The sequence below is a fragment of the Leuresthes tenuis genome, unplaced genomic scaffold (assembly GCF_036924035.1).
Source record: "Leuresthes tenuis unplaced genomic scaffold, fLeuTen1.0.hap1 SCAF_13, whole genome shotgun sequence".
Classification (NCBI taxonomy): domain Eukaryota; kingdom Metazoa; phylum Chordata; class Actinopteri; order Atheriniformes; family Atherinopsidae; genus Leuresthes; species Leuresthes tenuis.
The window spans coordinates 10,122,325-10,146,951 of NW_027325367.1; the positions used below are offsets into that span (position 1 = coordinate 10,122,325).

General features: G+C 38.7%; 1 protein-coding gene across 1 annotated transcript; it reads right to left on the reverse strand.

The window, feature by feature from the left end:
* Positions 1 to 398: 398 nt before the first annotated feature.
* paplnb (papilin b, proteoglycan-like sulfated glycoprotein) lies at positions 399 to 9,645 on the reverse strand. Its single transcript, XM_072362686.1, has 18 exons — positions 9,244 to 9,645; positions 7,918 to 8,027; positions 7,612 to 7,672; positions 7,415 to 7,517; positions 7,007 to 7,137; positions 6,182 to 6,499; positions 5,789 to 5,965; positions 5,549 to 5,699; positions 5,387 to 5,467; positions 4,686 to 4,842; positions 4,514 to 4,592; positions 3,665 to 3,889; positions 3,166 to 3,342; positions 2,926 to 3,076; positions 2,764 to 2,844; positions 2,090 to 2,237; positions 1,905 to 1,983; positions 399 to 1,517 (listed from the first exon to the last, which is right to left on the reverse strand). Exons 1-18 carry the CDS (start codon positions 9,298 to 9,300, stop codon positions 1,206 to 1,208), a joined length of 2,598 nt encoding a protein of 865 aa, XP_072218787.1. The 5' UTR covers positions 9,301 to 9,645; the 3' UTR covers positions 399 to 1,205.
* Positions 9,646 to 24,627: the final 14,982 nt, after the last annotated feature.

Genomic DNA, 24,627 nt, shown 5'->3' on the forward strand with positions numbered 1-24,627 from the left:
CACTTCAGATGGAGTGGCGAATCATTTAAGTAAAACCTCACGTTGGTAAATTATTCAAATCCTGTCAAAACGGTTAGGATTAGGGTTAGGGTGTTATGTTGTGTTGTCGATAACTATAGTTAGGAAACAGGCTAGGTTTTGTACATAAAATCAAATTTGCAAAATAATATGACAATAAATTTGTGAATAAAAGAACAATATTTGTCTTTGAGATGTAATAAGATATGTGGGTCAAATTGGTGACCATATATATATTCAGTAAGATCATGTCTTGTAGTAGTTGTTGTCGCTATGTTTTTCAAATAAACAAAAAATAATTTGATAAAATCATGTCACATAAAACTACACAATTAAAACATTGAAAGAAACAGATAAATGACAACATAACAGTTGCAAGGTAACCAGATAACAGAAACTTTATTTACTGGATTTCTTATTGAAGTGGGGTAGTCCCTCTGACAGTATTTGATAGAATTCTCACCCATGAGGAAAAATGTTCAAGTTCATATAATGAGCTTCACAAAGACTCCCAAAGACATTAAAAAAAAAGATAATAATGGAAGAATCAGAGCTAAGAGCTGTAACTATGTCAATCCTTTGCAATCAAAATTATTCTAACTGTTAGTCAGGTGTTTGTTTAAAACACAAAATGGCTAGTTTTAAGTCCATATTATTTTCTCAACACTGCACATAACAGACAGGTGTAAAATTAAAGAAAAAATTATCAAAAATGATTTAGTCTTACTAAAACACTTTATGTGCCCTCCAATGCTATCGGAACAGCTTCAGGGCTCAATCATGAACTGCAGAAGTTGGTGAAGCTCCACTTGAGAGGTTGTAAAACCATTTGTCCAAAAGATGTTCCCTAATTTAATGTCTTAAGCTGATTGTCAAACAGGTTAGTCTAAAATCTAAATCTAATCTGGGTTGAGATGTTGTCACAGTTAAAACTTGTGCATATGATTTACATGACTCTTGTACTCAACAAATTATTTGGTCCCCTTCGTGCCCTATGGCCTACAAGGATGGGAAGGATGGGACCCAAACCATACCAATAAAATAACTTCTACAGGATAGCATATATAGTAATAAATTCCTTCCCTGTAGGGGTCAAGCCTACAGGTTGTTCCTTAAATTTGTTATCCATCTATGCATGTGTGTGCAAGTATTGAGTGATTTGCTTCATGGAGGGAGCAGGTTGTCGGCTATGCCCTGTGCTGAAGACGTGATCGCTGAGCCCTTGCTCTCGCCATGCCACCGAGGGACCCTCTCACTGGGGTCGTCCTGCGAGGTGTAGATGCAGGCTCCCTCCTCGCACCTCCACACTCTCTCTGGCATGCTTCCATGGACATAAAGTTATTGGCATTGCCATGGCAGCCTCCATACCAGAACTCTGTACATTTTCCCATGACAGAGTCATAGGTGAACCGCACCATCCAGGTATCACAAGGTCCCTCATCTCGAGGCTGGGAGCATTTGTTACCAGTCAATGAATCTGCAGAGGGTGACGGGTGTTGCTGTTTTAAGAAAAGAAAAAGAAGACAAGTCAATTTTCAGTACTTTTGCTCAGGGAAAGAGATGCCAATTATAGGGTCATCTCTTCTTCACAATTTTTACAATTTACAAAATGTAAATTAACTTGCAAGAAACAGGTTGAACAAAAAATTATTATGAAATTGATAATAATGCAGATAAGGGAATCATGACATCATGAAGTTATTTTTTCCATCTTCCCTAAACCTTTACAGGACCACATAAGGACATTGTTAAAGCTTTTTAAATAGGCTGAGATGCATGTTCTTAAGTGGTTCATTTTAAACTTGTAAAGTCAGTTATTTATTTATGCTATTTAACAACTTGAATTAGTTCAGTATATTAAGTTGAAAAGCCGATTTGCTTCATACCACAGTTGTCTGATACTCAGGACATCCAGTCCTTCCAGCTCCTTGAGCCGGCGTCACTCCATCCAAACAACAGCCATACCTGAGGACAGTTTTGAGTGTGAGAAACCATTCAGGCATTAAGCCATTCATCAGTTTTAATAATGTCGTCTTTTGGTTTAAAGGATGAGATCAAGGAAGACTGTTACCTGCTGTGAATACAGTCATCTTGTGAGCAGCCCTGGTTCCTGGGCCCAGTTGCAGAGGTATGGCCATCAGGACAGCACCCAAATAATGACTGTGCACAGCGAGGACCCGTTACACGAGGGTAGAGATCATGTGATTCTGGCCTTGAAGCTACAGCAAGTAAACCAAGATAAACTCAAAAGTACTGCTGCTGTACACGTTATACACACGTAAAATACTGTGAGCAATTTGTTTATCCCTTTTTTTTTACCATGGTTTAGGAATACTTTTGGTAGAAGTTATGTTAATCTGCACTTATTTTAGAACATGAATATGTCATTTTTATGTAATATTGTAGTCAAGACAAAGAAAGAAAGAATAATGCTTTTAGTTTTTCACTGAAAAACAAGAAAGGAATGAAAATGCAGTGCAATCAACGTCTAGACAGCAACAATTATAACATAGTTTGAGTGTACTTTTCTCTGTTGCCTGCAGAGATATTCAATAAAAAAATAATTGGCCAACACCTACAATAAAATCACTAACTACACATCAATTTTCACATTCTTTGTGCATCCTTTAATGCTGCTTTTGCTACACATAATATACATATGGAATAATTGCACGCTTAAGTTTCATAATTGCAGGCTAGCAGCATTTCCACAAAACACTGCACAGAACAAGGCACTTTACATACCTGAAGATTCTCCTGAAGCATGAGGCACAAATCTCCTCATGGGGCTCCCGTCTGGTCCTGGCTCCTGAACACTTGGAACCACTATAGAGAAAAAGGGTTATAATTTCAAAAAGAGTAAATAATAATTAAACCAAAAGAGAAATGGTCACCAGTTTGGCTCACTTTGTGTTCTATGGCAGGGCTGGGGGTTGCATGTTTCCACAGATGTGGGTTTGATAGATAATCCACACTGGTCTTCAGGGTAGGGGTTAAGATCTGTATCAAAACAACCAACCCTCCTCTCCCTCACCCCACCACCACAGCTTCTAGAGCACTGCAGACACAGAAGGGGATAGTATTATGGATGTACTGCAACAGTAAAAAGTGATTTTGCAGTTCAGGTGACATTTTCTCTTCACTTACAAGTCCATACTCTGTCACATGCCAGGTTATGTGTGTGTGACAGGCAGGTCTGCGGCAGGCCTGCACAGAAGGAGGCCGGGCCAGACCTCTACAGGCATGGTCAGGCAGATGTTCCCCACTTGATCCCACACAGACCACCTCCCTTGTCTGCTGTCCTTCCCCACAAGTTAGTGAACACTGACAATCAAATGCAGCAAGACATTTCAGGTATTAATTCATTTGTTTTCACCAAATCAATTTGGATGCCACATCTTACTGATAAAAGATGAAGGAGCTGAATGCTAGCTGATGGTGTTGTGTTGTGCTGTTGAAAAGAGCTTGTGCCCATTCAAATCACATCAAAAGAGTACACTGATTACAATACCTTTGTTAAATTCTAGGCACTTTAAATGACACCTTTAGTTATATAAAACATAAGTAATAGTGTAACTTTGTCTTCATTCTGTTGAAAACTGCATGCTACTTCAAAAATGAAAGTTCCCTGTTGTAAGATACAAACCACACTGAAGCTGGAGACGCTGTACTCTGCAGCACAGGGATGCGTGTTGCAGGCTTGCTGACTCGCTGGCCTCTGCAGACTCTGGGCGATGCAGTAAGACTCGTCCACCACACGGGGGTTTGATGGGTCCTGAACCATACAATCCACACTGCGATACTGCATGCCTCCACTGCAGGTAGCAGAGCACTCGCCATAGACACCAGTCCTGTAGATGTATGTGAATGTCTGTTTTGGAAGAGGGGCAACAGGAATAGTGGAATAAACAGATATTGTATCATTATATGTGCCCATAAACTCTCTGTGGATTGATACCTTAAAAGGGACAGATGATAGAAATTTGTGTCATTTAGTCATGAAAACACCTTAAAACAAATCTTTGCACAGGAATTAAATAAGTCCTAAAAAATTCCCATGCAAGGGACACATTTACAAATATTCTGAACTGAATTATTTGTGCCCTTTGCAGCCCCTCATGTGCAGTACACTTCGCTAGTAGAGGAGAGTAGGGGGGCAATGAGAGCTGCTGTGTGGAACAAAGAGGGGGATAGTAAATCTATCTATTCACACACACACACACATGCACACACGCACTGGCGCACACTCACACACCCAAAGCCAATTTGTGCAACTAAGGCCCAGTTTTCCTTTTAGTTTTATCAACTGTAACAGTCCAAGACTGCTGGAACATAAACAAGATAATCTCAACTAGAAAATGATCCGAGACTCTCCCATTCTAGGAAAATGCACATCTTTCAAACTGAGCAAGCTTAAATCTATAATCTGGCTTTCTATTAAAATGCAAAACAATATTTTCAAAGCTTAGGCCAACAAAGAAAATCAGATTCCTACCCCAGCTGTTTGGTAATCAGGACATCCAGCCCGTCCAAATCCTCGAGCTGGTGTGACTCCATCCAAACAACAGCCATACCTTAGCAGGAGAGATATTATGTTTTAAGAAACACTTTCATTTAATTTTATGTTATGTCATTCATTGGTTTCAAGGATTTAGGAAGCATGTTACCTGCTGCGAACGCAGTCATCCGGTGTACAGCCCTGGTTCCTGGGTCCAGTTGCAGAAGTTTGGCCATCAGGACAACAGCCGTGTACTGACTGTGAACAGGGAGGAACCGTCACACGGGGGTAGGAGCCATGCACGCTGTTTGGGTCTAACCCTGAAGCTAAAGCAAGAAAACACATCATCATTTCTGCTCATGTTGTAGTCCTGTCAAAGTACTGAATTGAGGGCAATTTACTATAAAACAGATAAATACTCAATTTATTCCCAAAGGGAAATTTCATAGCTGAATTTAATATTCATCTTAAGAAAATCAACATAAAAATGTGCTGTGATTATAAGCTTGATATTTTTGTAAATATTTGTTAGAATATGGATTTAACTTAAGTAAACTGTATGGGCATTGTGTTTATGAATAAGGGATGCGAATGGAATGAAAAAGTGGTGCAGTCATGGTCTTGACAGCAATAATTACAACATATACTTTGTATACATTGTCTTTATTGCCTAAAGATACATTCACTCAAAAATTATTTTTAAGACAAAAGAACCAGGAAGTAGCTGCGCATTCATTTGTCACATTCTCTGTACATTTTTACTGTCTCTTCAGCTGTACATTGCAACGATTGCATGTTCAAGCATGCAAACATGAAAACAAAAAAGTAAATAACATTTCCACCAAACTTTTTTTAATGTACTGTACATACATGTATGTTCTCCAGAAGCATGAGGCACAAATCTCCTCATGGGGCTTCCGTCTGGTCCTGGCTCCTGAACACTTGGAACCACTATAGAGAAAGAGGGTTATAATTTCAAAAAGAGTAAATAATAATTAAACCAAAAGAGAAACGGTCCCCAGTTTGGCTCACTTTGTGTTCTATGGCAGGGCTGGGGGTTGCATGTTTCCACAGATGTGGGTTTGATAGATAATCCACACTGGTCTTCAGGGTAGGGGTTAAGATCTGTATCAAAACAACCAACCCTCCTCTCCCTCACCCCACCACCACAGCTTCTAGAGCACTGCAGACACAAAAGGGGATAGTATTATGGATGTACTGCAACAGTAAAAAGTGATTTTGCACTTCAGGTGACATTTTCTCTTCACTTACAAGTCCATACTCTGTCACATGCCAGGTTATGTGTGTGTGACAGGCAGGTCTGCGGCAGGCCTGCACAGAAGGAGGCCGGGCCAGACCTCTACAGGCATGGTCAGGCAGATGTTCCCCACTTGATCCCACACAGACCACCTCCCTTGTCTGCTGTCCATCCCCACAAGTTACTGAACACTGACAATCAAATGCAAGATATTGCAGGTATTAATTCATTTGTTTTCACCAAATCAATTTGGATGCCACATCTTAATGATTAGAGATGACGGGGCTGCATGCTAGCTGATGGTGTTGTGCAGTAAAAAACATAAGTAATAGTGTAACTTTGTCTTCATTCTGTTGAAAACTGCATGCTACTTCAAATATAAAAGTTCTGTGCTCAAAGATACAAACCACACTGAAGCTGGAGACACTGTACTCTGCAGCACAGGAATGCGTGTTGCAGGCTTGCTGACTCGCTGGCCTCTGCAGACGCTGGGCAATGCAGTAAGACTCGTCCACCACGTGAGGGTTTGATGGGTCCTGAACCATACAATCCACACTGCGATACTGCATGCCTCCACTGCAGGTAGCAGAGCACTCGCCATAGACACCAGTTCTGTAGATGTATGTGAATGTCTCTCTTGGATGAGGGGCAACAGCAACAGGAGTGGTGGAGTGAACAGAGTTTGTATCATTATCCAAGCCCATAAACTCTCCGTGTGTTAATAGCTGTAAAGGGACAAACGATAGAAATGTATGTGATTTAATAGTGAAAACACCTTAAATCAAATCTTTGCACAGGAACTACAAAATAACAGTGTGTGGGATTTAATCTAGAAAACAATGTATCATGAGAGTCTTAAACAACTCCAACCAAGAGGATCACACATGTTGTTATTTAGGATTTATGCAGTGTCTTCTGCTTTAGATGTTTGGAAAATAAAGGATTCCTCAAAACTCATTCATAAGGCAAAAAAGATACAAAACAGTAGTTGTTTAATTGATATGCAACAAGACTAACTTTGAGTGTTTTATCTCCAGATATTCAAAGAGTATCAGTAAAAAAACTAATGTGACAAATCAATTTTCACACACACATGCATTAGTGTGTAAATTTAATGTAAAGAAAATCAGTAAGTGTGGTCAATTTACTGTGTGAATTATAGCTATAATTTCCTAAATAAAATATTAAGGCACACTAATCACACAGTTCTAATTCTTAAAATCCAGTCTCACCCTGCAGATACCATCCACGCAGATATCAGTGCGTCCCACATAGCATGGAGTCCCATCAACCACTGCAGGTCTGTGTCGGTAGAAGAAATTTTGTCCCCTTGGTACACAGTTCAGCTCACATGGGTTGGATGCTAGAATATCACAAAACTTAGTCAGATGCTCTCTGCACACAGTGGATTTTACTGAGTCATGTTTGCAATTACAGCACCATATATCGTGGCAGGGTTTCACATATAGGCTCATGTGCAGTACAAAACTCTTAAGATCAGAAAGAGCGGACACCCTCACTGTCATTCTCTGCTTCAGTTTATAATTCAAATGCAACTTATTCAATTAGTAACTTGGTAAACTTTGAAATTTCCCCTTGATTCAGGTGATGTGGTGAAGAATCTCAAACAGATCGCATACCTCCGTAGTATGGCACCCACACGTGACGTTTTCCTTGAAAATCGATTCTATCAAATTCAGAGCACTGCTCCTCTCGAAAATCCTTTGATCCAACAGGGCATGTCTACCAAAACAGAAAATGTAATGTCATGTCTATTCAATATATGACACATCATTGCTGTGTGCACGTGATTATAAAAAGGATTAAGGATACTAACGTGTGTGTTACAGGTGCGGAAAGACTTGGAGGATCCTACACAGTTGTATCCTCCATCTGTCCTGCAGGCGAGTTTAGAATTCATATAAAATTAATGCTTTGGAAAAATATGAGGATTATCACTTGTAGATTAACTAGAGTGTCAGATGAATAATGCAAATTATATGATATTTATACCATGTGATTTAAAACTATTACATATTATGCCATATTATAGATGGGAGATCAAATCACCAGTGCCAACCACTGATAGTAGATAATATTATGTTTTAGATACATATATATATGTCTATATGTAATGTCCTACCTTGAAGTAATACACTTCCTAGTTCTCATGGCCACTCCTGTGCCACAGGTACGGCTGCAGGGCCCATAGGCCCCAAACTCTCCCCAGTAGTCATTAACAGGCCGTGTCAGCTAAAGAAAACAAAATCAAATGTAAAAGAAAGAAAGGCAATTGTAAAATGCAAAATATTCCCTCTGGAACACAAAGTCCTGTTATGCGCGAAACCATACCATCATCACCAACCACTAAGAAGCAGTAACGGCATACAAGAGACGTTGGAAGCTTGAAGAAGCTGGAACTTGTAGCCACAAACCAACCAACCCCTTTTTGTTGTGTAACATAAAACCAAAACTCCGTCACGTTTGAACAGCTTCTCCTCTGGAACATTAGTAGGGACACTATAAAACTTTAAATATGATCCTGCTTTCATTGTCATGCACAAAGTTCCTTGCAGTTTAGGATGCATGCATTACAGGATTTTTCTGTAAATCCTACTGTGAATACTTAAGCATTTTGCTAATTTGACAATCAATTATGGGATCTAAAAATTCACAAGTGAGCTCACCCAATAGGAATTTTTAAAATGCCTTCAAAAAAGATTATTTTGACATTTATCTCGTTGATCTCAGCAGGGGGGCTTTGATTTGCCTTGTGTGACCAGTGAGTCAGTACCTTGCCTGTCGCTCTTTTTTTTCTCTTTAGAAAAGAAAACACTACGTTGTTTGTGAAATTGTCACTGAATGAATTTAATTAATTTACAGTGAAAAGCTTTGCAGAGCATATATTGCATTTTTGTAGTGTCTACTTAGTGTTTTCTCTTGGCAGAAAAGTGCTGGTGAGGAGCTCAAGTGCCTCATTCAAGTACCGGCTCAAAAAAGCACTTCATCTACATTTGTGTTGATGGCACAGTGCACCACAAGCTTGATATAAGCACAACACTCGGAAGCAACGTTCAGTGTCCAAACAGTCTGTTTCCACAAAATTAGCTTTTTTTTAGCGACCACATTGGCTGCAAAACAAAGGCAAACATGCTGACAAGCTGAGTCTATGTACCTTCTGCTCACTGGGAAAAAAACTGAGAAAAGATGCTGCAGCTCAGAATAAAATGTAAACACAAGTATTCATAGACTGGTTTGACGATAGAAAACTAGAAGTATTGTGGTGTAATTCAGAAGAATACAGCAATAAACAGCACATTTATTTCTAGTGGTTATACAGTAGATATTGAGTCTGAAATGTAGCAGGAAACCCAAAAAGTACTAAACTACTTTGTTGGTGAACTGACATGGATGTGCAATGATGTTAACAATGCTAAAATGATGTTAACAATGCTAAAATAAGACTCACAGTAAAAGCAGGAACAGCCAGCAGATGCAGGAGGCCCAGGACTTCAAGGATGTTCATGTTCACCAAAAGCTGCTGAACTACTGACGATGATCACTATTGAATTACTCAACTTTCAGTGCAAAGAATTCTGTACAACACACACATATAATCAGTTATAATCAGCCCATTAACACGTTCATGTCTATCAGATGACCCCTGGAGTCCTCAGTGATTTCTTTCCTAATGTTTAAATAGATGCAGCAAATATGCAATAATGGATGAAAACATGCAAATAACTAATCTTTTGAAATCTTGATGCTGCCTTACCTTCCTCTTCTTTAAGGGAATCCTGGGCTGGTACCTCAGCAGCTCTGAGGGCTTTGAATCTCAGAGGAGAGAGTAGGCACTGACACCCAGCTTTCTATCTCCTCGCCCTCTCCACTCACCGAAACCACAGCCCAAGAAGTGTCAGATTTCAACCACACATTGAGACGTGGGTTTGCTTTTCCCCAGAAGAATTTTTTTTCTGTTTATCAACAATAGATATAAATTTAGAGAAGGGTATTTTCAGAGTGTTTCAAAGTAATTATCAGGAAAAGAGAAAATGTGATTTTCTGCAGAAATGGAATTAGTAATTAGTAATTGGTGCTCAGTCTGTTGAATAATACAGAAGAAGAGGAGAATCATAGCCTTTCAGGGAAACATATTTAATGGTAACTCTAGTAAGTTGCAAATCTTAAAATAATCATGAAGCATTGCATGAAAAGAATCAAATAAATTGAGATCCAGGGAGAAAGAAAGCCTAAAGCTCTCCATTGATTGTTTTTATTTTTTTCTGTTCTTTATTTTTACAGGCCACTGACCATTGATTGTCCCTGTCACCTTCCCATAACCACTAAATACAGACCAATAAGTCACAGCAGAGGAGCTGGTGGGAGGTAAACACCGCCTTTAGGCTCTGGTTGGGTTAATTTTAGGAAGCAACCGCAGTGGAGCATGCCTGGATGTGAGAAGAGCATGGATGATTTACCAAGGGTAGTCAAGAGGCAAGAGCAACATACTTGTGCCAGAATTACAGCAAGCCAGAGGAGCCATCCAGGCCAACAAGAGAAGAGATTTCTATCGTTGTCTAACTATTAATCCCTGAGTGACAGAAAAAATAATCACACAGCACAAGCTTTTTGGGTTCATTACATCATGTTTAAGATTTGATCACATGGCAAAAGCGGCAGTGCTATTGGTTTAGTTTCTTTGTTGAATTTGCTAAACTTTTTTTTAAAAAATGCATTTCTTTTTTAATTGTATTTCAAAATGACATTTAGTGATACAGAATCAATGATAATACAAACGTCTTTTCAGTAAACGTGGTTGCCAGATAAACATGTCTATAAATAACGATCTGTAAAACAAAAACATTCAAAAATATCACTAAAGCTTTGCTTCAGACCACAACTCCAAAAACTCATCCTGTCAAAATTGTATCTCGCACACCCAAAGCCAAAACCACCACCCCACACAATGCTTCTGTCCACAATTAAAAACAAAGTCTGCCTATTCCTCAGTCTTTCAGAGCTGTCGGTTCAGTTTCTGTGCTTGCTTCTCTTTGGCTTCAAAGGCGCTCTTGGTGCTGAACAGATCCTCCACTGAATCCACTATCTCCTGCATTTCTCGGGACAGTTCAGCGTAACTCTCTTTCAGCTCCTCCTGCTGCTGCCTCAGGCCCACCGCCGCACTCATCAGCTCGTTGGCCTGGTAGCTGCAGTTGCTCCTTAGCTGCTCCACGTCTGACAGCAGCACCTCCATGCTTTTCATCAGCTGCTCCAGACGGTCTGTCGTCACCTCAAACCCTGAAGTGTCTAGATTCTCGTACACGGTGTTGTCTGGTGTCTGTTCTTCAGCTGAAGCTTCAGCTTCGGCTTTAGCTTCTGCTTCTGCTTCTGCCTTTGTAGCTGTCTCCATCATCCTGATTTAGAAAGTCTCAGCCGCCTTATATTGTCGTCAGACTTCAGTGAAACAGAAATCTGAAAGTAAAGGGAAACTTTTAGCTGCGGCCAACGATTGTTAAAGGCCAAAGGAATCGAATATTGAGAAAATTACTGGAAAAAAAAGTCAAAATTGTTGCGCAGCTCCTACTCGTTTAGTCTCTGAGCTAGTGTGTGGTTTAATCCCCCTGCAGGGGGGAAACGCACTTCTGACTAATCTCCTTCACTTGAGCACCTGTGTATATAGTTTATGTGTGCATAGGTGAGTGTGTGTGTGTGTGTATTTGTGTCCAGGTGCCCTTTCACTGGCATGTGCTGTCCTGTAATCCAGTTTTGGCAGCTATCCAAAGGAACACCCTCCTAAATGCAGACCATTGCTGGCTCAGATGAGCAGCAGGCGGGACATCAGATTACGTGGCTCTTCTCTCCTGCCTAACCCGTTCACTGCTCTGGCTGTCTGAGTCGACAGATTAACCCTGTCCTTGGCTTTGACACACGCAAAATACAGGCCTCCCTGTACCATGTCCTGAACTGATGTCAACTGTAAGGGAATTAAATTTACACCAATTAGTCTGAGATAATGCTATTTTTGGGGTGTCGAGGATTTATTTTAATGTAATAACTTTCCCCTCTTTTCTGGAGTCAGAAATGCATTTCAGAAACAGCAGAGTGATAAATAAAGGGGCCTGAAATTATTAGTGCTGCACATAATTCATGAAGAAATGGGATGGCTTTCATCATGTGATATTTAGAATAATAGAGACATCTGGAACATGAATGACAGATGTTTGTTTGTAAGATAGGACTGAAATAATGGCCAGTGTAAATGTTGGGAAAACAGAGATTTAGTTTTGCTTGCAATGACACTGGTATTCAGTTTAAATTGCTCTTGTTTTCTCTTTTTAAACTTGTTTTAAACTTGTTTTGAATCATGCTTTATCTCTCTTATGAAACGTACAGGAAAACTGTCAAAGTTTACATACATATGTCAATTTCACATACTTTCATGGATAATGATGACACTCTGCTACATCTGCCTGAAGTTCAGACACATTTTCTAATATTCAGTAACTATGACGCTAAACAACAAGCATTTCTTACATGTAATGGTAGAATTCATATAGTTAAACTTCCAATCAACCAACATATTTGACAGCTTATTTGTAGTAGTTCAGTCCAATATACATATGTTTAATAATAATATTTTATTTTGTTGAACGAAACGGTAAAATGAGAGAAAAACATTGCAGCGATAACAAAAGTCCACGTGCTGTAAAGTGTGTTAAAGACCCAGCTGGGGCGACTACCCTTTAAATGGCTGTAAAGATAAGGAGTCAACATGATGACCTCATAGCACCAAATGTCTTATCAAAACAAAACAACTTGCTCTGAAGAGGCCAATGTCAAGGGAAGACTCCCTATTCTAAGAGTGGTGCAAAATTTAGCACTGTAAACATTAGCTACATCAGAGGAGACATAAGGAATAGTTAATTTATTTGAACCACTACACAAAAGCCTCAAAGGAAAAGACTTACATAAATAAGATGCAGTAATTCATTTCTTATAATATGAAAATGTAAACCTTAGCAAACAGTAGCCTGTAAATCAAAAAGTCAACACAAAAACAGAAACATCGTCTTTTTTTAAAAACTTTGTAACAATATAACAATACCGAATATCCTGGTATTCGACATCTAATTTGTTGTATGTTTACAACAAGGGTAAAAGTAGCTTTAATACTGAGAAAATCACGAAAAAACAGGTTAAACCTTAATTAAATTAGACATAAAGTTAGGAGTAGGAAAATGCAAAAAAAAAAGATCCACACACGATCTGTTAAGTCAAACATCTGTTAGTATCGGTTCTAAAATAAAATAGTAGTGGTGATAAGTAAAATACATAATAGAAATGCATGTGCTATCATACAAGAAGATTATAGCTGATATACTGCCACACAAACAGAAAAGCTAAGTCTTTGAACTCTTACTTGTTTCTGTGGCTGTTTACTGTGAGCATCCAGGGTGTTTCAACACACAGACTGAAGATAATCTGGAGCGTTTTGGGGCACGGACCCTTTCCACGGTGCAGTGGGTCTGCCCACCTCACCACAATATATACACTCACTGTCCCCGGGGTTGTGATGCTATTTCAGACCCAACCCTGAATGCAGCTTATCAGCAATTAAACAGAGAAGCATTTATTGCTGAAGATGGTTTTACACTCTCTGATTCCCAATTACCAAGTATGGATGGATGGATGGATGGATGGATGGATGGATGGATGGATGGATAGATAGATAGATAGATAGATAGATAGATAGATAGATAGATAGATAGATAGATAGATAGATAGATAGATAGATAGATAGATAGATAGATAGATAGATAGATAGATAGATAGATAGATAGATAGATAGTAATGTTAAAACTCACATTGTGGTCCGTGTTTCAGTTTAAAAAGTTGCGTTTTACATGACGTTTGTGCATTTCTTGAATGTCTCCACATGGGGGCAGCCTAATAACTCCTAACTTTTCTTATTTTTCCTCAGAATCTTGTCAGATTGCTTTCACTTATAAAAATTGTATTACCTGCTGCAGTTATTCCATATGCGTGCTTTGTTTGCTTATTTGTGAGAATGTGACTATCGTATAAAATTACACATTTTTCCAACACCCTTTAATTGTAAATTCTACACGAGGTTGCTTGTATGTTTTCTAAGCGTCAACACGTGTGACCATTTAAGTGCCAACGTGTGGATTCATGAGGGTGTCTATGCATGTGAGTGCTGCGTGGGGGTTCAGGGATATGGATTATTTAGCTCTGGGTCTTATTCAGAACGGCCAATCAAGCGTGAGGCAGAGAGGAGAAAGAGGGTATTGTTGCAGCCTCAAAAAAAAAGATTCACTCTCAGGGGCTTAAGTGAAACACACTTGGAACAACTGCCTGACCCTTTCAACTATATGACCGTAATTGAACCCTTTTATGATATAGTGAATAAATGTATCAGTTCACAGGGTTTGCGTGGAATTTGCGTGTGGTTAATGCTGTTTAGTGTTACGGAACAGTAATTAGAAGGGAGGTCTGTGAGGAGAATAAGCGAAGTGAATAAGCGAAAAGTGTTCTTAGTTTGGCCAGACCAATGAGTTACTTGAAAAAATTTTTTTTCATTCTCCTTGTCTGTGTCATTATACCTTTCTCTCTTTGTTATATACAGTTTCCACTCAGACATGTATTTTTTCTGAGAACGTTTCCAGACTACAACCATCACTGCTAGTGGCAGGAGAAAAACTTCATGATAGTGTTTCTGGTCGATGATTAAAATTAAATATGAAACCATGAAAAAGCTCAGTGTCACTGAAAGAATGGGAGAGTTATGGGCCGGTGGCTCTCATTCTGCCTCAATCCTCGAGACCCTTTGGAGACCAGGGGCTTGCCTGCAGAACTATTTTTGGACTGTCCTGGGCGTGTATGGGCCACTCTCCTTCTGGTGTTGGGTGGGGGTTGGGGCTAGAGTTGTTGTTGATACTTAAAACATGAAGTTACGGATAGAATCTGTCCATAGTGATGGTCCTGGACTAAATAACTGGCAGAGGCATGCAGTTGAAGGGGGTGAATTTCATATGGGATATTTCCATGATATAGAGTTGATGGATGTGCAAAGTGGAGGAAGCTGTCAGATGGTAAAACGCAGACATATTAGTAATTACTTCTGATGAGGGAAAATACTATAAGAGGGTGAACCAAATTCTTTAACTGATAGAACAAGTTACATTTCTACATTTTTACATTTCTTTGTATGCTTTTCTGAGTAAAAGAAGATTTTACAGAGTATGAAAAATTAGATATTGTAAACTTGTATTTTAGCATTCTATACATACACAATCATAAAAGGTGAACAAATCAAATTTTCTATACCAATGCTGGCTCAAATGAGTACAGTATACAGCCACAACACTTTGTCACCTCTTAGCTTGTTTAAGCTTTTTTTAAGTTCTTGACTTTAAGGAGTCTATATTATGATAGTTTATAGGCTCTTAATATTGGGAGTATTGAAGTGGGTAAGATGTTTTAATGTAGAAAAAACATGATGTTGTTATTGCTGTATAATTCAGCACGTTTGTCTGACTGAAACTCTCTGTTTTAGCTGCAGCCACTGTGAAATTCCAATAAACAACATTTTGAATCTTAATAGTTAGAGTTGCAAACAACTGTTTTCTATGTGAAGATAAAGCAGAATATTGATGTTGTTACAAGACCATGAAGCCTTTATACCTCTGCAGGTTTCACCATCAGTTATCAAATACCTAAACTGGCTATGACAGGATTTGTTAATCGCTGGTCCTCTGAGACCAAAACATGGCTGATTTTTATTCTCATCTTCTTATATATTATGTAAATCTGGAAGCTCTTTATGTTCTGAATTTTGAGTCATGCACTTTGGTGTAAAACATACAGTTGCATTCACAGAACAGGTGATTATCTACAACAAAGAGTGGGTTGATAACCAAATACATTACTGGCAAGAAAGAGAGTTCCTTCCTAGCTGTTGAACAACATTAAGTAACTAAAACATCAAATATATATACCTCATAAATTAGACAACAATAATGGAGCAAAAAATTAAATTTGATTTAAAATAGATGCTAGTTTTGGTTTATAGTTCCTGCATGTGTAAAAAGGCTAAATATTAGTAGTATATAAAAAAAGTAGAAAAATGAAAGCAGAGAAACAAAAGCAGACAAGACAGAATAGATGAACTGCCTCAGCTTCTCTGTTTGCCACTTAATCAAACTGTTCCATAATTGTTCAAGTCATCAGTACAAAAAAAATCAAACAATAACAACACTCTGTCAAGTACAACACATCTCTGTCTATATCACTTACATGTATACATTTTCTGGACTGTTTCTTGTCTTGCTGACAGACCAAATGTTGCTGGTTGCTGAAATGTCCTGTATTTCTATTCAAATTGTTATCTGCTGTTTGTCACAAATGTAATTTGCTCTGGAAAGGGATGCTAGCTAAATATTTTAAAGGAAAAGCTTCATTCTTTCTGAGATTATGCTAATGTGTTAATGGTAGATCTGACACACAAAAAAAAAACTAATTGCAAAAAAAACAGCTTAGAAGAGTTCCACCCAAATCCTTCATATCTGGATCAGTTTCCTTGAGACACTGCCTTTTTCTGGTAAATGGGTGGGATTCCCGATCCAGTCCCTCCAGGGGATTACAAGTGCATGAATAGCTAATGTTCCAATCAGACCTCCCCTGCTTTCATTTTGCACCAGAGAATTTCCCCACCACTGTCAGAGAAATAACAGTGCAACACTTCTTATCTGAGTTTGTCTGAACACAGATTTTTACTAAATGTCGTCTGTGTGGGGGAACTTTAAATATTTACTGCCAGAACAGATCCAGATTGTGGAAAATGTGTGATTGACAGAATTCTCTTCTTGGCAGTTGCTGAAAGAAAGTAAAGTGACTAATTTTACTGGTATAATACTGGTTGTGTTACTTGGATGCGTCACCGTAAATACAACCTATTAAACAATCTCTCATTGTGTGACCTGATCAGTGGACCATGCCAGAGAAAATCAGACCAAGGAGTGCTGATCCTAATCAAAGGCCGTGGAGAATAGGCAGGAGAATGTTCGTCCAACTGGAGATCGGAATGCATCAAGTTGACCTTCTCATGACTTGTACCCATTATGAATGTCTAATGTGTCCAGAGTGTGTGTCGAGTGAACCGTTTGGGCCTGCCCATGATAAGTGATACATCAGACATTGATCTGCTCACCAACCCAGAGTGCTCCATTGTTGGATCCCTGCTGCACCTGATGTGAGCTGCTTGCCAGAACTGCACTCCCTTAACAGAGCTTAAATTGTTTTATATTCTTTCCAGATTCTCGGGCTTGCAGTTTCACCTTAGTATGCACTCGCCCTCATGTTCTTGCACACACAGCCACGTATTGTGGGAAAGCTCATCAAACAGCATTCTTTCCAAAAATGTACTCCGTTTGGCTTGTTGTAATAACAAATACAAGAACATGGGAAAGTGGCTTTTACAGGAACTGGCAGGAACTGGCAGTCCAAAAGTGAAACCACATCTCAGTTGACCAAAGAAGGCAAGAGGACACCTGAATCACACTTCTGTAATTCACTGACAACAATTCATAGTCTTATAACACTGTATGCAGTATGTATTGTATTCACTAACTGATCCATGTTGTCCATCAGTTGCATGTATCAGTGAGCTAAATGTCTACGTCTATGACTCATATTTTTCTTGAAACCTATTTTGGCGTCTCAATCTGCATGTCGGGAACCACAGGGTGAAGAAAGAGATGAAGTTACCATAAAATATTTGCTCTTACCACACAAGAGAAGTAAAGTCCCTGTTCTCTACTCTCATAAATAAACCAAACTCTGATGGTTTATTCTGATAAATGCTTTGGTATGATAAGAGATACCATGTTTTTTTTTTTACTTTTGGATATATTCTGCTGTCTCTGCCAGGACCTCATTTACTTAATTCAGGCTGGGAAACGGGTTTTAGACACTGGGGAAATCTGGTGTGCCTCTGCTCCTCTCACAGCTAATTAGTGTGTGAACTAATTGTGCAGCTAACTTTAGCATGGCTACAGCCTAGTTCCATCTGTCCGCTATCTATAAAGTAAGGAGACAAATGGCTAAGAGCCTACTGGTGACATTCTACAGCTCCTTTTACAATTTTCCAACAAGAACTTTTATCTGGGGAGCCTGCAACCAGGTCCAGTCTGATGGCAGTACACTAAAGAAGGTTGTGAACTTTTGCATATGGCCACAATGTCATGATCCTTGTTGTTTTTGTCTTTTTCTGGTTTTGTTTTGTATCCTAGTTTCCTAGTCCATTTAGTTTCCTAAGAGTTTTCATTGTCATTTCCTGTTTCCCTCAGTTCCCTGTCAGTGTCCGGTTCCACCCAAATCTCCCGTGTTAAGTCTCCTCAGGTGTCTCATATCACTAATCATTCTCTCCACAGCATTTAGTCTCCTGTTGTCCTCTCAGTTTTGTCAGATCCTCGCCGTCACCCCTGTAGTCTATACTTTGTCTGTTTCTCTAGTCGCTAGTTTTTCCATGTTTCAAAGTCTCCTCCCGAGTTTTGTAGTGTTTGGTTTTATTATCTCCTTCGTGAATTTCCGAGTACCTTAGTTTCTAGTTTTTCTTCCAGCATTGCTGTGAGTTTATTGAAATAAACCCTTTAAGTTACTCCTGACTCCTAATATCAGTGTTCTTACTGTACAGTGAGCTGAACTCAGCATTTGTTAATCTTCTATTTACATATTAGTATCCACAGTCTGTAGATGGGGATGGTCTCTGGTACCAGAAGCTTCCTGATCTCCTTTTATAGATTGTATATAATTATTTTGTTGTCCAAATGCAACTCAATCTAGTTTGGACTTTGATTATGAAACAAGGAACTTTGTATATATATATATATATATATATATATACACATATATACACATATATATGTGCATATATGTGCATATATATGTGCACATAGATATATGCATTAAATGCAAATAAAACTATTTCAGGGCAATATCAATACAACCTAACCAGGACACAACAAGACAAAATTTGCAACCATCATTGGTTGATGTTATCCTTTCTGCAGATTGACCAGTTGTAGTAAACAAACTGCATATCAGACGACACCAATATTAGGCCAATAAATTTGTGCTTCTCTTTTAAAAGCAAACAATTTCTGTCTCACTTAACAGACTCACGCAGAGATGTTTTGTCTTGTGTTTAGGTTTTGATACATCATTACAGAGTCTATCACATAACATGATATGTTCGTGGTTCTTAGTTATATAGTAATATATTCACGAGTAACATCTTTTATCAGAACCAGTGAGGACTGAGTAAACCTCAGAACTTAGATAGAACAGTTTCACTGGAGAGCAATCCTGATGTAACAAGGTGTTTCAAATGCGTGAGAACTGAAAGCTATTTTTTTTCATCTCTTTTAAATGGAAGCAAATGTTTTAAACACAAAAGGTTAAAAAATCAGCACAAGTAAAACCAGGATTATCTAGATGGTTAGAACCCCTAGATGTAGGAAAGGAAATGCATGAGGGTGGAAAATCGACTCCCCGGTCTCACCAGACACATGTAAAATAGATCAAATAACAACATAAGACAGCAAAGTAAAATAAAAATGAAGTAGTTTAAATAGTTTAAAAATTGTGAGATGACAACCTTTTGGTAGGCAGTTTTGTGGCGGGTTGAACCAAAGGGGGCGAATTTTTTGATGCCACCCTTCAACCTTACTTACCTCTTTAATGGAACTAAATTAGAAACTGTCAACATCATTACAACGTAAGCTTCATCATAGTTATGTCCCGACATGACTTAAGCAGTGATCAGTAGCATGATGGGAGCTGTAGCTCAGCAGTGAACTCACCAAAGAAAACTAGCTGTTGTAAAATTGATTCAACTTTATAGTGAATTTGCTACACATTTTTTGGACCAATGTGTGTATTTTACAGTCTGTTGTAAGATCACGTTGGACTTGACCCCTTTCAGTCCCGCTTCGGAGATAAGTTCTTTGCTCTGCTGTGTTATGGCTCTTGAATCAATGAAACTTTTCTGTAGCTTTTTCCTCCAACAGTGCAGGTTCATAGCACTTGTCAGTCCAGCAGGATAAATGAGAAAAGCACTTGGAGAGGTTTCACACCCGCTCTCGTTTTCACAGTGCTATAATAATAAAGGTGTAAATACTGCTCTCTTTGTGGCAGATGAGACCAAAAGTTTGTCTGAAGTGAGCCAGAGGCTCTTGAGGATTGTTGACCTAGACTTTCATTGATCACTCCCTAAAGGTTGAGGCTAATGAAGAAAACAGATTCACTTCAAGCATACCCCCCCGCCTCCCATCTTCCTGTTGCTCCGATGGTTCTGACATCAAGTGTGTGTGTGTGTGTGTGTGTGTTGAGGTTAAGTGGGTGGACAGAGGTGATCTCTTTTGACTTATGCACAACACATCCAACATTGGGGAGATGACAGGAAAGAGAAGGATGAAGAAAGATTATGAAGGATGGAAAGTCGAGGTTTGCAGAGACGACTGAATCCAGTTTCTGAGAAACTAACTTGCAGGTCATATGAGGTTGGTGGCTGGAAAAAAATATGAAGCACAGCAGGACTTCTACATTACTTATTCATGCTTACGTGGAAAATCATTTTTAAACAATGGTACCTGGCAAACTTTGGTAAAGTGGAGCTTCCTGCTTATACAACAGGTATATATCCATACAAGGTGCAGTTAATGAAGCTGTAATCATTTGATCTTTTGTCAACTATGTCAACAGTTTAAATTCAGTTTGAAGCAAAGTGAGGGGTTACTGTAGAACATTAATGCATCTCTAAATGTTGGGTTTTTATCTTGTCCTGTGGAAAAGGTGGAAAATTAACAACACAGTTGCACGGATGTTTATTGAACTGTTATTGAAATATTTGAGTGCATTTTCTTTTATACTCTTATGTACTTTTGTACATGGACACAATGCTTTTTGCATATTGAAGCACAGCCTCAAAGCATTTTGAGAAACTTTTGTGAGCCCATATTCAGAGTGCAAGATTTCACATGCTGTTTGGTTAGATTTGACCTGGTAAGGTTTAGGACTACCTGGTTTGAGTAGATTTGGGAAAACATTATGGTATATACCTCATATTAGAAATTTCCCTTTAATTTTTTTTTCCTGCTTAATGGAAGAATGGAAGTCCCATTCCACATGAAACGTGTGGCCCCAAATAACTTTCCAAATAACTTTCCAGCTAAAGTACATCATTTGCAATACAACCCTGAAAGTGATAAAGTCATGAAAACAAAATACATAGTTTAGTCTTTATCTATTTGATATCATATACGGATAAGTTGACATTAGTTGGTGATGTAATGAAAAATGTCAAGAATAGAAGAAAAGAAGAGTCTCCATGCACACATAATCTAATTTTCTCCTGTGGACCGACAGGGATCTGTCAAAAAGTTATCTTTTGAAGGTCAGACTTTAATGGATTGTGTGCCTGCAGTCTTTTCACCAATCCTTTTTCAGTACTGGTTACACAACACCTGTGGCCAATACATTTTTAATCTTATATGGAAAACCGACCGTAGAAGACTTATAAAGCATGTTCTAGACATTATCTGGTGCATTTCTTGATATGTACTGTGACACTCTTTCTATCACGAAGTGCATCTGTTATGCTGGCACCTCTTGACTACTTGCTTTGGAGCGCAGTCTAGCTATTCTGAGCATTTCACAGTTAGTATGCCACAAAGAATGGAGTTGTTAATTGGTGAACTCAGTAGAAAAATAAAGCGGAGACTGAGAGTGTTTCCTGAGAGTTTTGTTGGGGCCTGAAGGTGGTGATGACAGACCCACATGAGTTTCTTCCTGTGCTGATTAGATAATCTCTCTTTTACATTCTGCCTGTCTCTGTTTCACTGAGTGTAAATATACATGAGGGCGACTCTGTGTCCAAGCATCTGGGAGATTTAGAAATAACTTTATGACTCATTACACAGCTCTACCCACCAAATTTGCATCTAAGTGAATTTGTTCTTATATGTTGTTACTGCATGTTTATACCACTCTTTTTCTGTCACTGTCACTTTGAATGATGGCAAAAGTGTCAAAAACAATGGCTGCCCACCGCTCCAGTGTATGGCATCTGTCTCCATGAATGTGTGACCCTGTGCATGTACATGTGTGTGTTCAACAGGTGCTTACCTGCGGAGGAGAAATTTGCTGTATTTCCCTGTATGTACATGACAATAAATTTGATCATGATCTTAATCTTAAAAATAAAAATATATGAACACTGAGGAACTTGATTAAAGTAACTTGACATACAGAATAGCGGTGTCACGATATACTGGTACTGATGATAATCACCAAAACCAGCATATCGTGATTATCGTATCGTATACCATGATATTAACAGAATAAAAAAAAGCAATATTCATTTGTGAATATACATGTGATAATAGCAAGAATTTATCTCAATTGATAAAATCAAAACATTTTTCACTGCAGATTGTATTTTGTACAGTTATCTAAATTCCTCACCTCTGATTTTGAATGTAATTTGACGGCAATAAATGGAAACAAAAAAACTCAAAAAAAGATAAATTTGTAATTTTTTTCTATTGATAATGGAACTATATCAGATATTATATATATTATATATCATGTAAATATTGAATATCATACACTGTATTACAGATTATATGAGATAAACATCAGTATCATGAGTGCTTTTGGCCACGATAATCAAGCACTGAAAAAAGACTGAGACAGCCCCAACCCTGGGGGTTTCTTTGTCTATAATAATTTTCTTGGACATGTCTGTGATTCTGACTTAGACAATTGTATGGTGAGCTCTTGACACAAGAATTCAGTGAAGGCAAGGAATAAATAAAAACACAACATAAACATGTTGCTTTTGCAAGAGAAGCTTCTCTTGCATATTTTCGTACATTTAGAATTTGAGTAGCTAGATCAATACAATCTTTGTTAGAGATGTGCCATTATAATAATACATTGACAAAATAAGTAATCAGCGTTTAAAAAAATCAATTCAAGGCTTTGTCATCTTAGTAAATCATATAACTGGTAACGCTTCGTTGTCTGGAATTCTCAAACACTGTCTTTTAAAAGCAATAATTTTTCTGACGCATCTCAGATTTCTGTGTATATTTAACATTCCACTTGTGTGCTAAGAGCACAAAAGTTCCCACTGTTTTCCCCTTACATTAGCATCTCTAATTTGGGTGGCACATGGGTAGTCATCAGAGATGGCATTACACTCCCTCTTTGGCATTTCCTGTGGCGCTTCCTGCTTTCTTCATGAGTTCATGTGCTAATATCCAATAGGCCTGACAAACTGCAACTTTTTTTGTCCCTCACATCACAAAGGCTTTCTCTCTGTCTCACAGTGGGGCTCCCAGTATTTCACAGCTGATGGTGGAGATAAGCTTTCCCTCATGTGTGAAAGTTTACATGCAACCATGGCTTGTGCCTGCATGCAAATGAGGAAAAAACTGTGTGTCGAGCTTGGCCCTTGGGACAAACTGTCTTCGAATTGTAAAACTAAAGCTAAGCTGTCCTAAAGGGGAGTCAAAAGCATCTCTAAGCAAGTGAACCTGCGATCTGTTTTTCCTGCAGTGTTGTGTCTGCATTTCTGATAAAAAGTCTTTCAGAACCTACACTGTATGCATGTGTCATCAAACATAACTACCATGCACAGGCTCAATCAAATGCTTAACAGGTTTTGTTGTGGCTGCCCTCATTTGTCTTTCAGTTACAGCCTCTGTCTGTGGCAGAACAAAATCCCTGAGCCTATTTTTGGCATCTCATCTATCATATTGGCCTTTGACACCATAAACACCAGACATCATTTATCTCCAACTGCATGACTCAGATCAACAGCAGCCCCCACCACGTCTCCTCAGCAGTCTGGCATAGATAAGTTTGCCCTCAACCACATCACGTAGTCCCATACTAGTTGAAACTCTAAAACCGTGCAAACATTTGGAAAAAAACAGTATCAATTTAGAAGTGGATCCTTCATTGGTTCATTTTAAAAGATGTCACTTGTGTTTCTGCATATTTGTCTCCAGTATGGTCCATCCATCACTTTTTTATACCCGCTTTGTCCAACTCAGGGTTGTGCGGGGGCTGGAGCCTATCCCAGCTGTTATTGGGTGAGAGACGGGGTACACCCTGGACAGGTTGCCAGTCCATCACATCTTCTGTCTGCAACTGTTCCCCCTGGTGTTAATCTTGATGAATGTCATCGCCCATCTGCCTAATTTCAACACCAGTTTAGAAACAAAATTGTTTGTTTAAGGTTACTTTCAGTGACTTTTACCGTAGTGTTTCACTTATTTTCATTCAACTGTTAAACATATTAATCAATTTGATAATGAACAACGTTGTGTCCTGTTATTCTCAGCTAAAAGCAGCAGTAGAGTACTTTGGTAGACAGGATTAACGAAAAGTTTATCAGCTACATTTATTTTTTTCAAGAGGAAACAATTTATCACCAGTAAAACGACAACATTAAATCCTAATAGTTAGTCCAACATGGTGAAGATAATCAGCTGGGAGGAAAATTTGAAAAATACTCAAGCGGAGCATTGTATTAGCAGCGCATGTGTGATTACATAATGTCTACTTCAGCATGTCCAAACTAATCTTAACTATTTCCTCGTCCAAGGTGAGAGCCACAGCAGGTAATAATTGTCATTTGTTATTTTGTCAGCATGATCGCAACAAAAAGCAACTGGGATATGATGCGTCACCCAAACGTTCTGATATGCAAACAACGAAATGTACAATGAAAACTAGAAAAAAAAACTCCTAAAAAGGCAGCAAG

What these genes read in the sequence shown, in the direction of transcription:
- paplnb (XM_072362686.1), bottom strand. Translation starts at nt 9,300, where the DNA reads ATGAACATCCTTGAAGTCCTGGGCCTCCTGCATCTGCTGGCTGTTCCT. An exon ending in GTGTCTCCAGCTTCAGTGTG is followed by an intron (nt 5,966 to 6,181) that starts GTTTGTATCTTT and finishes TTTGATTGTCAG; the next exon opens with TGTTCAGTAACTTGTGGGGA. An exon ending in GATGACTGTATTCACAGCAG is followed by an intron (nt 1,984 to 2,089) that starts GTAACAGTCTTC and finishes AACTGTCCTCAG; the next exon opens with GTATGGCTGTTGTTTGGATG.